This window comes from Passer montanus, unplaced genomic scaffold, assembly GCF_014805655.1.
Source record: "Passer montanus isolate IOZ18808 unplaced genomic scaffold, ASM1480565v1 scaffold18, whole genome shotgun sequence".
NCBI classification, from domain to species: Eukaryota; Metazoa; Chordata; class Aves; order Passeriformes; family Passeridae; genus Passer; species Passer montanus.
The window spans coordinates 5,679,974-5,694,287 of NW_024365381.1; the positions used below are offsets into that span (position 1 = coordinate 5,679,974).

The 14,314-nt window shown below is 35.2% G+C and overlaps 1 protein-coding gene across 5 annotated transcripts in view; it reads right to left on the bottom strand.

Moving 5' to 3' along the window:
- Positions 1 to 14,314, bottom strand: part of FMN1 (formin 1) — a 179,249-nt gene that overhangs the window by 58,922 nt on the left and 106,013 nt on the right. For all 5 annotated transcript variants that reach the window (XM_039705429.1, XM_039705428.1, XM_039705426.1 and 2 more), the window contains 4 exons: positions 9,263 to 9,324; positions 7,025 to 7,113; positions 2,224 to 2,353; positions 651 to 797 (listed from right to left, as the gene is read on the bottom strand). In XM_039705429.1, the coding sequence (XP_039561363.1) occupies positions 651 to 797; positions 2,224 to 2,353; positions 7,025 to 7,113; positions 9,263 to 9,324 (428 nt within the window). The remainder of the gene's footprint in view (positions 1 to 650; positions 798 to 2,223; positions 2,354 to 7,024; positions 7,114 to 9,262; positions 9,325 to 14,314) is intronic.

Consider the following 14,314-nt stretch of genomic DNA (forward strand, 5'->3'; position numbering starts at 1 on the left):
CCTGACTTTGATCCTAGCATGACTAATCAAAAACCAGCTAGTACTTCTCAATTTTTTACAAAACAATTTACTGCCATCTATGAGCATTTTCTCATGCATGCCACTCAAACTTCATGTTCTACATCCATTTATCTAACAATTAAAAAAAAAGACTGAAAGTATCTTGTTGGGTGTGACATCTCTTTGATCCCTGATACATAATTTGTTAGTGTATACACTACAATGAACTGATTACTGGTATTTTGTTTTTAAACCTAATTTTTATTTACACAGAGCAATCTTCATGTAAGAGCATGAAAAAAGAATGAGGACATTTAATGGAGAAGACTTGAGCAGTCTGTGCTCTCTCACTTCTCTCTACCCTACTGTTATTAAGTCCCTGCTAATAAAAGAGACACAGAGAAGTTCTGAGATATGGTAATTATCCTAATAGTACTGAACAGGAGAAATTAGATATTAAGGAAAAATACACATGTGTCAGAGATGGAGGTGAAAAGCTAGGAGAAAAAAAGAATGAAAACTGTACAAAGCACCTTGCTTTTTCAAGCAAGAAGAGTAAGAAATAAAAGATTAACTTATGTCAGATGAAGGAATAAGTAAAAAAAAAATCACTTCAGGAAAATTGTCTTTAACCAAACATTAGTACTTACTCTGCTTTTGACATCCTTTAGTTTGGGGAGTATTTCCAATCCAAACCCATCAGCTTGACCTCGGGTCCTATTCCCTCCATTCATATAATTTCCAAAAGCCAGAATCAAGCCCAAAATTTCCTTTACACTTTTCATGCTCAGCAAAGCCTGGAAAATGGATACTGGTCTGTAAATTTGGTTGACATAAAAATTATAATTGCTAATATAATTTTTTTTTCATTTTATTTTTGTTAAAGTTCTTTTCTGAAGAACTTGGTAGATAAAAGAAGCTGAAACTGGTGCAATAATCAAAATTTAAGAGAACCATTTTTTAGACTGTATCTCCTTAAGATAATATGTTTAATGTAATCCATATGAAGCAAATTATACGGCATCAAATACTATGTCAATGACAAAAAGATTAATGGAAGATTTCTAAACGTTCTCAGAAGACTTCAAAAATCTTACAAACAAGAAGGTGGTTTATTATGAGTTTGTATCACGCACAGTCAAATGGAGATGTGCTATTTTTGCTGTCAGCAGGTTAGAATCAGCCTGTCACTCAGTCTGCTTCTCATGGGTCTGAAAATTCACATTCCTGGATCCATACTTAATCCAGATATAAGAGGGCTAAGGACTAACTAATTACATGTCTCAGATCAGAAAACAGTTCTAGAAACAGAGTGTAGAACTAGTAAATTATTTTCAGTTACATATAAAGACTTCTGTCAGTTGACAATCTGCAGCCACAGGCATAATTCTTAACTGTGTAGCCCTATACACTGGATAAATCAGTTTCAGTGTAAACTCCTCATAAGTGAACTGAAGGCAATACAGCTTTCCCTATCTCATACAACACTGATTCTTCACACCTCCTTTGGAAAGGAAAAAGCAAGTCACTATTTCTATTGCAAAGAAATCCAAAGGGACAGAGCATGGGTACTCTCTGAAAGCAAAGCTAGTCAAGAACTAATCTTCAAATTAGAAAAAAAAAATAAAATTAACTATTTTTCTGGTTAGGATGTTAGAGCTTTCAGCCACTATTTAATTTCTCTCCTAATTTTCACCTTGTTCTACTTTTCATAATTTATTTTTTATAATTTAAAAATCTTGTCCTTAGTCTTTCATAGTGTGTAAATATTAGGTAGAGCTTTGTCCCATACTAAAAATTATGCTGCATCAGGTTTACCAGAAATTAATAGATGCCAAGGGAAAGTAGTAAGATAATGAACATGACAAGCATCAATTGGCATTAACAGTGGTATGCAAATAAAAGGCAGTTTGCAAGGCCCTGTACTAAGCTTGCCTTATATTAATTCCTAGTTTATGGAGATTATCTATTACTTAATAAGCAAAGTAATAAAATCTACCTCTTAAACACAGATAAATTTCTACGTATTTCATGGGGCATCACATGCAATTCACTTTCCTACTTCCTTCTTCCTTTTGTTCTTTTAAGCAACTAAAAATTTAGTACAGTTTTATTTCCTAAAAAGCCAGTAAGCAAGATCAAGGTTCCTCACTTATGGTAAAAAAGAAGTCTAAATACTCTAAGTTATATTTAAGTGTTAATTTAGCTTTCATGAGGACTTACCTTGGAAGCACGAGTTACAATATCCACTTTCCGGTGCACTGATGTTATCCCTTCAGCGAAAACCGACTGGAAGATAATACACTGAGCTCGTTCTGCGAAGTTGGGGATTTGAGACAACTCATACAGAAATCTGTGGGGAAAAAAGGACTATTAATGAATCTTTCTAATTCTTCTTAATTGGGAACATAACGGATCAAAGCCTGCAGTATCATGAAATATACATGCACTCTTTCCTTTTTGAATCAAATCTGTCAGAATTTATAATTGTTATATTCTTTATGCTAAGAATGCATTAAAAATCCTATTAATGTCAAGAAAAAGGCAAGACATTAATCATTATCATATCAACCCATTAACTATCATAGCTGCACAGTAATAAACAGAAGAATCTCAAACTTTAATCATCCACTGGAAAAAAAAAAAGGAAAATCTACGTAGCACTACCTACATACCAACTTATGCAATCTTGTTTCCCTTAAAAATGTGCTCAGAAATACAGAACTCAATATATTCCTACAAATTTATTTTATAATATAAAATTTCTGCCAACAGCTTTCTTCTGATTCTTAGCACCAATTCTCTTTTTCTTGTTTGCACCACACTTTCAATCATACAGCAGCACATTCTATGGGAACACACCTAGCTGTGTATTTAGTTCTAAAATACTTGCAGAGTATATCTGCCTTCAGCCATTCTTCAGCAAAGTCTTCATCTGCTCTATATCTGTTCTCACAGGTATTTATTCCTCATGACTCAATTGTAGCTTTTTGTCTGTTAACTCTTGGTAAATAAAAATAAATAGAGGCATATTCAACAACTGCAGTTCAGACCTCAAAAAAATAAAGCATCCCAAAGACATGAGTAATTCCTCCCTTTTCATCAATTTCAAATAAAAGAGCTTGGCTAATAATACAAGAAGCCCTAGCATTTATTATAATAACAATATATAATAACAATAATTTACTCTTGGGTTTTGAATTCAAGATTTCAGAGATACACAAACTTTCTTGAAATCCAGAAGGAAGCTTGTATTTTGCTCCAATATCACTTTAGCATCATTCTAATCTCCTGTCTACAGATATCCTTTGATTCCCCTTAATGCAATGCTGTAAAGATTTTTTCTACCTCACTGAATTATAGGAAATTCAGTATTCAATTTATTACCTTAAATTCTTTGTAACTTAATTATTTAAGCCAATAGATCTGATTTTTCCAAATTATTTATTTTTCACAATAAATAAAACCAGTATGCTTAAATCTGCTCTATACATTTCTCATGCACGCTAGGCTTTGCTGAGTACATAGGGACTCTTTAAAAAATCAGCAGAATTCACCTGTGGCTGGTGTGAAACACTATGTTTTAATTGGAATACCATTTTTTTGTTTCTTTTTGTTTCTTTTTCTTTCTCGCCTGATGAAAAAATCTATTGTGAGAGAAGGATCAGGGAGGCCCAGCTTGGCTCTTAGACTTAAGAAGTGGGAAAAAAGAAATGCCAAGCTGGTATTAATAAAAATGCTTCCTATTGGGAATGAATGGTATTGCCAGGAAAAAAAAAGAGGGTATTTTGCACTTTGTGTGAGAGAAACAAAGGAAAGAAAAACCAAACTCCTTCATTAAAGTTCTAACATACATACAATTAAAATGTTTAAATTTAAAAAGTCAAATGACACATATTCTTGCCTTCCTGTGAAAAGAGAACTATTTCCCACATGGCTGACCATCGAATACAATGTCATTGTGCTAAGAGTTAAAAGAGCATCAGTGCAAAAAGATGTCTTCAGATTCTGGAATTCAGAGTATCCAAAGTAAATATCCCGACAGAACACTTATAACTGAAATCTGTCACAAAAAGGTATCTTAGTGACTACAAATGTAGCAACTAACCAAAAAGTTATGGCATGAAACTATGGCTGTCACAGATAAACCACCAATTCCAATGGACAAAACTTCAGAAGAGAAATAAACATTCTTATTTCAATTTTACTCTGAGAAAAGTATGATTTTCACCTAAAATAATGATGACATGGCTGTGACATAGCTTTTAGATGGGTTTCTCATTACTACAATTCTGATGGCCTAAAATAAACATAGAAAATATGCTGTACATTTCCATGAGGTACATTGTATCCCTCTCTTTCAGAAATTGTAAATAAAAAATGCATTTACTTGAAAACTCCTTTAGGCTACCAGAATCTTGTAGTTAAGAGCTCAAGAGAACTTGCAAGCCAGGCATATTGTTATGGTGTTAGCATAAGAGAGCATTCTTGCAGAAAATGGACAAGGAAGGCTGATTTCAAGGAGGTAAACTAATTTTCAGATCACATTTATCCACATTTGAAAAATATAAAATTTAGAAGCAATTTTTTGGGGAAAAGGTTCCTCTAATCCTGTAAGCTTCTAAGCATGACAGCAGGATTTAAACTGAAGTCCAAGCAGAGCTGTGTTCAAAGAGAAGCAAGTGGCATTACTGGGACAGGGATTATAAATCACTCCCTACTTCCTGAATCAAACTACATTCCAACCAGTACCATATTTTGTTACTATTTCCTCTATTAGTACTTATTTCACAGTGGAGAAGCCTACACAGACAATATACTACAACTAAATGTGGTCTCTTGGAAACTAGCTATAGCATCTATATCCTGCTAGCAAAGCCCCAAACTATGGCAAATTTTGCATATGAATCTTTAACATGGCAATTAATATTAGCATTTTAACAGCTATTATCATGAAGCACAATTTAACGGGGTATTGTTTTGTTGCTGTCATACTTACAGTTTGTGTCAAATTTAACATATATGCAAGACAAATAAAAATCATGTATGCAGAAGAACATCAGTGACACCACTAAAGCTTTTTATTTGTCTGGTAATCCAAACATGTAAGGTTTTCCTTCAGACTTCAGTGAACTAAATTCAAACGTTTCACTATATGAATGACTACTGCTATTATGTGCAACCATTTGATAAATTATTTCATTTACACTTTTGTTCTAATCCTCATTAAAGACCATACATGAGGCTTATGCCCTGCAGCAAATATTTTTAATCACACATACAAATTTAGCACTTTTCTGTCCTTAAACTTTTATGGAGCTAATAAGTAAAGCACAGCTCCAACATATCTCCAGTTCTGCAGTTAGGCTGACTTAGAAGCTGACTCAGACAACAAAGCCAGGGGCACATGATCTACTGAGTTTTCAGAAAGCACATTATATTGAAGGTCCAACAAAATTTACAGAAGTGCATAAAGCAAATTGTTTGCCCCTTAAGCTACCTTTTAAAAAGCTAGTTTTCTTAAAGCTATGTAGTTTAATTATAGGGTAAAAATAGGATACTTAAGACTTGCAGAAAGAGCACTGAGTAATAATTGATAAAAAATAGCTTTTGTCTTTGATACTACTATCTCACTCTGAACCACCAGACATAACTGCTTCTTACAGCTCTTAATTATGGAATAATGATAGCATAACTCCAACTTTGTATTTAATTAAGATTAACCTCTCTCCCCTGTAAGTTACAAAAAAGACAACCTCCTATAACCCTAGAGCTCTACAAGATTAGTATTCTCCAGAAGACAAAATGCATTCATATTTCTTTAACTTGGACATACAGCAAAAGACTGCCAAAGATTCAAGCTCTGGAAAACATCAGCTAGTCACACAATGTATCCTTATGCCCCAAGCCAAGGCAATGAAAGCCATAGACATGGGATGCAAAAGTAAGCTTGTATATAAATTTTACAGATATTTCTTTTAAGTCTTAATAAAGAACAACAGCCTCTCTTCATCAAGAGTAAGATAATAGCCTTATCTCCTAATACTAGCCTACTCCTTAGCATGTAGTCACAAATGAGTATATAGCTGCCTAATGTAAGTAGAAAAAGAAAAAAATAATCTGTTCTTCAGCACTAACATTTTAATGGGAAAAAAGGCATGCAAATACAGTCATTCTGACATTAACAAATCATATACCATCTCTATTTCAATTCTTCCTCCCCCTACCCTTTCCTTCTTTCTACCAGAGACAGCAGAAAAGACAAGAACAGAGAAGATGGAAAGGGAAACAAAATGACAGAGAGGCCTCTGGGAAGGAAGAAGTGAAGAGGAAAAGAATACAAAAGAAAAGAACAGTGAAGTAGCAGAAGACAAAAAAGACTGGTAGGCCAATATCAGAAATCAAATGTCTACACAAATATAAAATTCAGGATTATCAATCTGTTCATAAATTCTTGAATATTCTTTCACATCGGTCTAAGGTGTATTACAACACAAGGAGCAACACTTAAGCTCTTCATCCTAACAGTTGTCACTGACCACAACAGTGGCAGGAAAAGAACTGTGACATCAATCTTTTAGGTCTTTCGTGAACTTGACCAGAGTGTACAAGGTGTCTTTGGCCATAGGATCAACTCAAACCCTCTGTTCGTGCAGTTTTTTAAAATAATTAACAACCAAAATCAGTCTGTCCCTGCTTTATGTAATGTTAATTTAGTAATAAATGCTTTAAGCGAAGGATAAGCCTTTTATAAGTCTGAGAATGGGAACAAAAATCCTTACTCATTCAAGGCTACATATTTTATCAGTTGTGGTGGTCAAAGTAGATGTGACTTTGTCATGACTCTGTCATGTCTGAAAAAAGCTTTGTGATAAGGGCAAATTTTTCATCATGTATTGAAATACACCAAGTCTATATTTTCAGAAAAGCTCATAATTACCAAAAATGATGTATCAAAACTGCTTTCAACATATAATCAAAGGAGTACATTATATAATGACAAACTATTAAAAAAAAATCTTACTGTTCTGGTTTATCCAGAAGCTTCAGTTCCTCCTCTTTTGAAGTCTGATAATATTGCTTGATTTTCTCCAGTTCATCCTTTTGTGCTCTCTGAGTGAATTAATATAAACTAATTAGTTACTAATTAATAAGAAATTAATAAATTATTACTTTACCTGTTTGCCTGCAAGCAGCAATTATGTTTTGGTTCTTTTTTTTCACTGAGAAACATCTAGACTAAGCAAAAGTGCAATGCTTAAAGATCTATGATAAATTCCTTCAGTGCCTTATATGCCATTGACTACACAGGACCATCCCCAAGAGTCACACCATGTGCCCAAGAATATTTTCCAAATACTTCTTGAACTCTGTCAGGCTGATTCTGTGACCACTTCTCTGGGGACCCTGTTCTAGTGTTCAAACACCCTCAGGGTGAAGAACCTTTTCATAATACCTAACTTAAATGTCCCCTGACATGACTTCAGGCCATTTCCTCAGGTTCTATGACTGTCACCACAAAGAGAAGATATTCCCCTTTTCCTTTTGTGAAGAAGCTGCAGGCAGCCATGAGGTCTTCCCTCAGCCTCCTCCAGGCTGACAGCCCAAGTGATCTCAGCTGTTCTTTGTATGCCCTCCCCTCAAGGTCTTTCACCATGTTCACAGCCCTCCTCTGGATTCTCCATAACACTTTATATCTTATACTGTGGCTCTCAGAACTGCCCCCAGCACTTGAGGTGAGGCTGCCCCAGAGCAGAGCAGAGCAGGACAATGCCCTCCCTTGCCTGGCTGTGATGCTGTGTCTGATGCACCCCAGAACACAGGTGGCCTCCTGGCTGCCAGGGCACTGCTGACTCCTGTTCAACTTGCTATAACCAGGACCCCCAGGTTCCTTTCCACAGAAGCTTCTCTCCAATGTTTCACTCCCCAGAGTTGCCCCATCCCAGGTGCAGAATCTGTCACTTGCTTTTTTTAAACTTCATGCAGTTAGTGATAGCACAACCCTCTGATTTGTCAAGGCCTCTCTGCCTTCAAGGGAGTCAAAGGTTCCTCCCAATTTAGGATCATCATCAAACTTACCTAATACACATTCCAGTCCTGTGTCCAAGTTGTTAATGAAGATGTTGAAGAGCCAAGGGCTTAGGATAGAGCCCTGCAGAATGCCACTAGTGACATGCCACCAGTCTGATGGCACCCCATTCACCATAACCCTTCACACCTAACCATGAACTACTTGCTCACCCATCACATGATGTGTTTATCCAGCTGTGTGCTGGACATTTTATTCAAGAGGATACTGTGAGAGACAGCACCAACATGTTTACTGAAATCCAAAAAGATTATATCAGCTGGCTTCCTTTGGTCATGTAATCTCCAAATATGTTGAGTTGAAAGGGACCCATCAGGATTGTTGAGTACAACTCCTGGCCCTGCACAGGACACCCCAAGAATCACACCATGTACCTGTGACCATTGTTTAAACACTTCCAGTTGACTGGGACCTCTCCAGATTCCCCAGAGCATTCAAAACTCTTCAATAAAAGGCCTCATAATGACATCACCTAGCTCTTAGAATATTCTTGGATGAATTCCATCAGGCCCCATAGACAAACAGGGGTCCAGCTGGAGCAGCACATCCCACACAAGTTCAGAGCTCACAGTCATGGTCATCCAGCTCAGGGCACTGGGAGCCTTTCAGCACATCATCAGTGTTGAAGACAGAGGCAAAGAAAGCATTAGACATCTCTTCGTCTGTGTCCCTGTTTGTGAAGTGGCCATCCTCATCCTGTAACCAGCTGATGTTATTTTTATACTGCCTTTTGCCATTAACGTATTTAAAAACCCTCTTTTTATTGTCCCCTCCCAGTTCTGTTCAGCTTCAACTCCAACAGCTTTGGCTGCACAGATTTTCTCTCCAGAGTGGGAAGCAACATCTCTGTATTCCTCCCACGTCAGATGACCTTGCTTTCACTGGGCATACATATTCATTTTTTGCATTGGCTCCAAAAGAAGATCCAAAAGAAGAGCAGATAAGCCAACCTTCTGCTTCATCTTCTTGAATACTTACATTTAGGAATTTCCTGCTCCTGTGCCCTTCATAAGGTGGTATTTGAAAAAATAATCTGCACTGATGCACCCCAGAATCTTCATAAGCATTTTCTGAGGGGACCTTACTCACTAGTTCTCTTCAGCTGATACAGGCTGAAGTCTGTATCCAAAATACTTTGGTGATTAACCACATTTTTACCCCACCTTTACTTACATTTTCATATAGGGCTTCCAGTGTCTCCAGATCTACTACAGAGTCATCAACACACAATATAGCTGTATAGAATGCAAACACAAATTAGACATTGGAAAACATAAATTAAGACTTCAGTTCTTTTCCTGCAAAATGTACCAAAGGGTTCTAACCTAGATACAGGACATATATGCTTCCATTTATATATTTTTTTTCAGCATTTTTTCTTGTTCTGATGTCAAATTACAGCACACCTATAAGAACGTTCTATAAACTCTCTCTCCGGAGAATAGAGCTCTACTTTTTTCTGTCCAATACAGTCAGCAGTCGAAGATGTGACCAGTCAATAGCCAGTTGATTGTGTAGCTGGCCAGGCAGGAGAACATGAGAACAAATGATACCAGTCATGAGAACAAATGCTACCAGACAGCAAACAGCACAGATTTCATGGTCTCTTAGAAGTCTGGATAGGAAGGAATTGAGGGTATTTAGTGCTCCCTGTGTGCATGGGAAATCAGTGAGATATGTTTGTCTAGGAGCTACCAATCTTGGTAAATAGACAAGCAGACAAACTTTCAAAGTTTGCAAGCTGTAAATTTGCAAGCAGAAAAGACTGTGCTACAGTTTTTAAGTTATCTTCTACAAGTTCACATTTAAGTTAGCTTTATCCAATAGAAAACTATCCACATGACAATTTACAGATAAATCTTTTTCAACACCACACAGACACACATGCAGTGTACTCTTCAGTGATTAATTATGCTTCATTACTAAAAATAAGAACTCTAAAATGTTTCCTATCTTAGTTCCAAATATTACTGTGTTTGGAATATGTGGCATAGGTGCTTCCAACATTTGCAAATCCCATTACAATTTAGGCAATTGGTATTGGTAATGGAAACTCTTGCTATTGGAAAATTGGTATTGGGATTGCTTCATGGTGCTTTCTAACACACTCTAATGTTAAATTCCAGTAAGCTGAGAGATGCACAATGGAATGGAAGTAACTCTGGATGTTTAAGTTTTCTGAAATCAGCTTTTCTTCAAGATTCATAAGGGGACTAGGAACAATTTTTGAACTCATTACTTATGCTTATGTATTACTGAGAACATTAATCCCAAAAGAATCAAGGGCATAACCAGTGAGATGTTATTAGCTACTATCTGATAACTTTTAATTCAAATGTATTATGTTTCCTCAAATGATCCTTGACTACTTATGAACTTAGAGGATTTTAAAAGCTCTTGCTGCATTTATAATCCATGTTTGAAAGGGGCAAGGCACACATCTTTAAATCATTATTTAAAAGTAATAAGCTTTCGCCTGCTCTACCACCTACCCCATGATTTTACATTGTGAAATTAACCAGCAGGCTAGTAAATTTTCTCTGTGGCAGGCTAATTAATTTTATTAAAAGGTCCAGTGACATTTAGAATGCTTTAAAATTCTGCCTGTCAATTATTATTCCATCTGTTGACATTACACCTAGGTTAGAAGTAAAGAATTACACAAAAGACAGTATCAGTGAAAAAAAGCAGTATTTCCAACTATTTTTGTCTTACTGGAAAGATTCAAAACCCTCAAAACTGTAAGTAAATGTAAAGCCTGAACCACTGAGATTGACAAAAATCTTTGCTTAAAGAAAACTCCTTAGGGTTTGAATTTATGAGATCTCTCTTATCTCCTGCAAGACAGTTCCAACAGTTGCACTATCTTCTGTATCATCCAATAAAATTTCAAAAGAATCTAAGAGATGGAAAATCTGGAAAACTGGTTTCACAGCCCAATATATTTAATTGTTAAGATAAACAATATGCATATTGAGTTCAGAAACTTCCCCTTACAGTTTAACTTTTATCCTATTTTAGCATATTCTGAAATCTGCTTACAAGGAGAAATTTACTTGTCCAGAGATATCTAGAAAAAAAACCATATTGGAGGCAATTTAAACTTGTACTAGAAATGCAAAGAATTTAATTGATAATCAAATTTTTATGTACAGATCTATTATGACAGGAAGTAGTTTGATAAAAAGCCACTATAAGAATATCAAGTGTTACACACTTAGCTGAATATTTCAGCCAGATATTTGTCACCAAAATTGCCCAGGAATCACAAAGTGGTTTTTAATGCTCTGTTATGTTATCCATGTTTCTGTAGTCAACATCAGATCTAACAAATCAGCACTATTTTAAAGTGACAAGATAAAACAAAAAGTGTTTGTGATAACTAATGAAATACAATCTGCTAAACCACATTTTTAAATAGAACTAATAGTAATCAATTATAAGAGATATTGACATGAGTTATTTTCTCTCTTGGAGAGAGCATGTGATTGTATAGAAGTACTCAGAAAATATTTTCTGATTTGCTTGCAATACAACCTGTACTGCTATTATTAGCAATGAATGCATAGATAGACAATTGCAGTTAAAAATCAAGGAATACCGCTGGACATTTTAGGAAGGCAATGTATGAAGAGACACATTCCCAGTAAGTCAGAAGTACTGCCAAAATCCACATTACCGCCTTTATTTCATCTTTATACATTTTAATCTCCTAGCCCTTTTTTTCCCCCATTCAAATGGATTGAAATGAATGCCATGCACACTTGGAGAAGAAGACAAAAATGAAAACATGTAAATTTATGAAGATTGGACCATTTTTTTTCATTAATTTTGAAAAGCTGGAAGAAATCCCCAAATTCGCAGGTGTATTCATATTCTTCTTATTCTTAAAATATGGCATATGCAAATACATTCACAGTATTTTTGTGTAAATAATTTTGAATTGGGGCAGATTAAAAAAACCCCATTGCACTAGATCAAAGAAATTAATTATTTTCATTTTCACTTAAAGTAACAAAAGCTTTTAAACTTTTTTATGAAAAACAAAACCCACTTTTAATAATATGTATATTAACTTCATCAAAGTAATACAAACCTTGGTATGTTTTTCAAAATGCTCTTCTTGATACAGTGAATTTAACCATGATATTTTACTGCACTAAATCTCATTATATCCAGCTTACATAAGTGTAAGTAATATAGGTGAAATACCATAAATCCACAAAAGAGGCTCCAAAACAATTAATAGCTATTACAATATCAATCATCATTGGTGGTTTTTACTTTCATCTTGCTTTCTAGTTAGCTGTCTTCCTTACACTGTCAGTTCAGTTAGAATATTTCACCTACACCTCACAATATGTCAAAAGGAAGTAGACTCATGCTGTGAAAAGCTGGTAATTTTATTGGGTTCCACTACCTTTAAAAAATCTGTTACTTGGCCAAGTCTGGTTTCTGAGATCCTTTTTTGCAGGGAAATTGAGGCAAACATTTTTATGTTGCCTATGGTGTCTGCTCACAAGAAGAAGAATTTATATACACAAGGATCATTAGTGCAGGGTTGCACCCATTAGGATATAATAACCGTCAGCTAGGACAAAAAACAGATCAGCATCATGCATTCAAACTAACAGGCACACATAAAAATACTTGCCAGCTACATTTCACATACTAAGAGCATTGCTTCAAATATAAACTTATACCAAAGGTTTTTAACATACTAACTTCTAAAAAATTGATCTAACAGATTCCCTTCTGCACAGATTTTCACATATTCTGATCAATTCAAAAATGTAAAGCAAAAAAAAGCAGAGAATTTGAAGCATACTGTGTGCAGTGTATATACAACTTTAGAACTTAGAGTTTAATATGAAAAATATACTTGCCTCCTCTAAAAAAGTTTAAATACCAACAGTCTTAAGGCTGAATCTGATATACAGCCTCACTTCTACTAAACACATTTTGGCTAAATCAGGATTTAAGTTCTGCTGACAGAGCTTGCATATACTTACCAGTATCAAACCATTTAATACAACAATTAGACTATGAAATAGGAAGAAATCACCTTAACTGCTCACAAATAATAAAACATAAGTACATTATTTAAATAAAAGGAGCTTGCCAAAGCTCCATTTATTTGACCTGGAAGTACTTAGTTGTTTTAGGTATTACATTCTATTGAGTAAGGCTTGATTTAATGGGAACATGCAGCCCATCACTGGGAAATTTAAATAAAATTGTGACTGACCTAGTCAATTAGACAATAACTGTTAAATACTTGGCAAAACTGCTTGCAATATCCAAACCCTCTGGTTTACTTCTGATAAATTGATATGTTATCAACTGATTCAAAGGTTTTCTCCAGTATTAATTGCCATGCAACACACAAAACATATATGTAATAAAGAAGCACCATGGAGGTTTAGAAGACTAAGAAAGCTCAAATCCTGCAAGAAGTCATTAACAAAAGATTCTGGCACTAATGTTAACCTACGCACATGCAATGGATATCCAAAACAGATCAATAAAAATATATGTTGTGAATTTTCCCAAAAAAAGGGAAAAAACATTTAATTTTACATAAAATCATTTACCAACTTCTGAGACGGGTATGCAGCTATCTTTATACTTCATGCATAGTATACAGAATACATATAATACATACATGTAATATTTTGGGTAGGTGGGAAAGTCACAAAACTTTGGAACAACAGTCTAGATGTGCCATAAGGCACAACATGCACTAAGACAATGCAAACCTATTTATAAACCTTCTGTGCGCTCTTATTAGAGCAATCCCAGGATGATTAGAAATATAATACTGAATCAGAATGGTTTTGAGACTGATCATCAGTCTGGTTGGGTTAATCTACAGTTCACATTCTTCTAATTTTTTACTCCTATATGCTGAAATGAAGGGGAAATCACAAAGTTGAAGGAAATGAGTCAGATGCTTCACTTTTAGCATTAGAAATAATCTCTATGCTAAGGATAAATGTTAAGTTCTCCCTTTCCATACAGGCTATATTCTGTCAGCATTGTAGTGCTACAGCACAGCTACCATGGTTTTGGTAAATGTAGCAGTGAAGTCTGCAGCTGTTCTGTGGGGAACACACTGCACTTTACTACCACAAAGGGTACAAAAAGCTATTAACTGTGCATCTGATGTGATCTACCACATCTCAAAGATTTAGTCTCATGGAAAAGACACCAGCATGTATACCA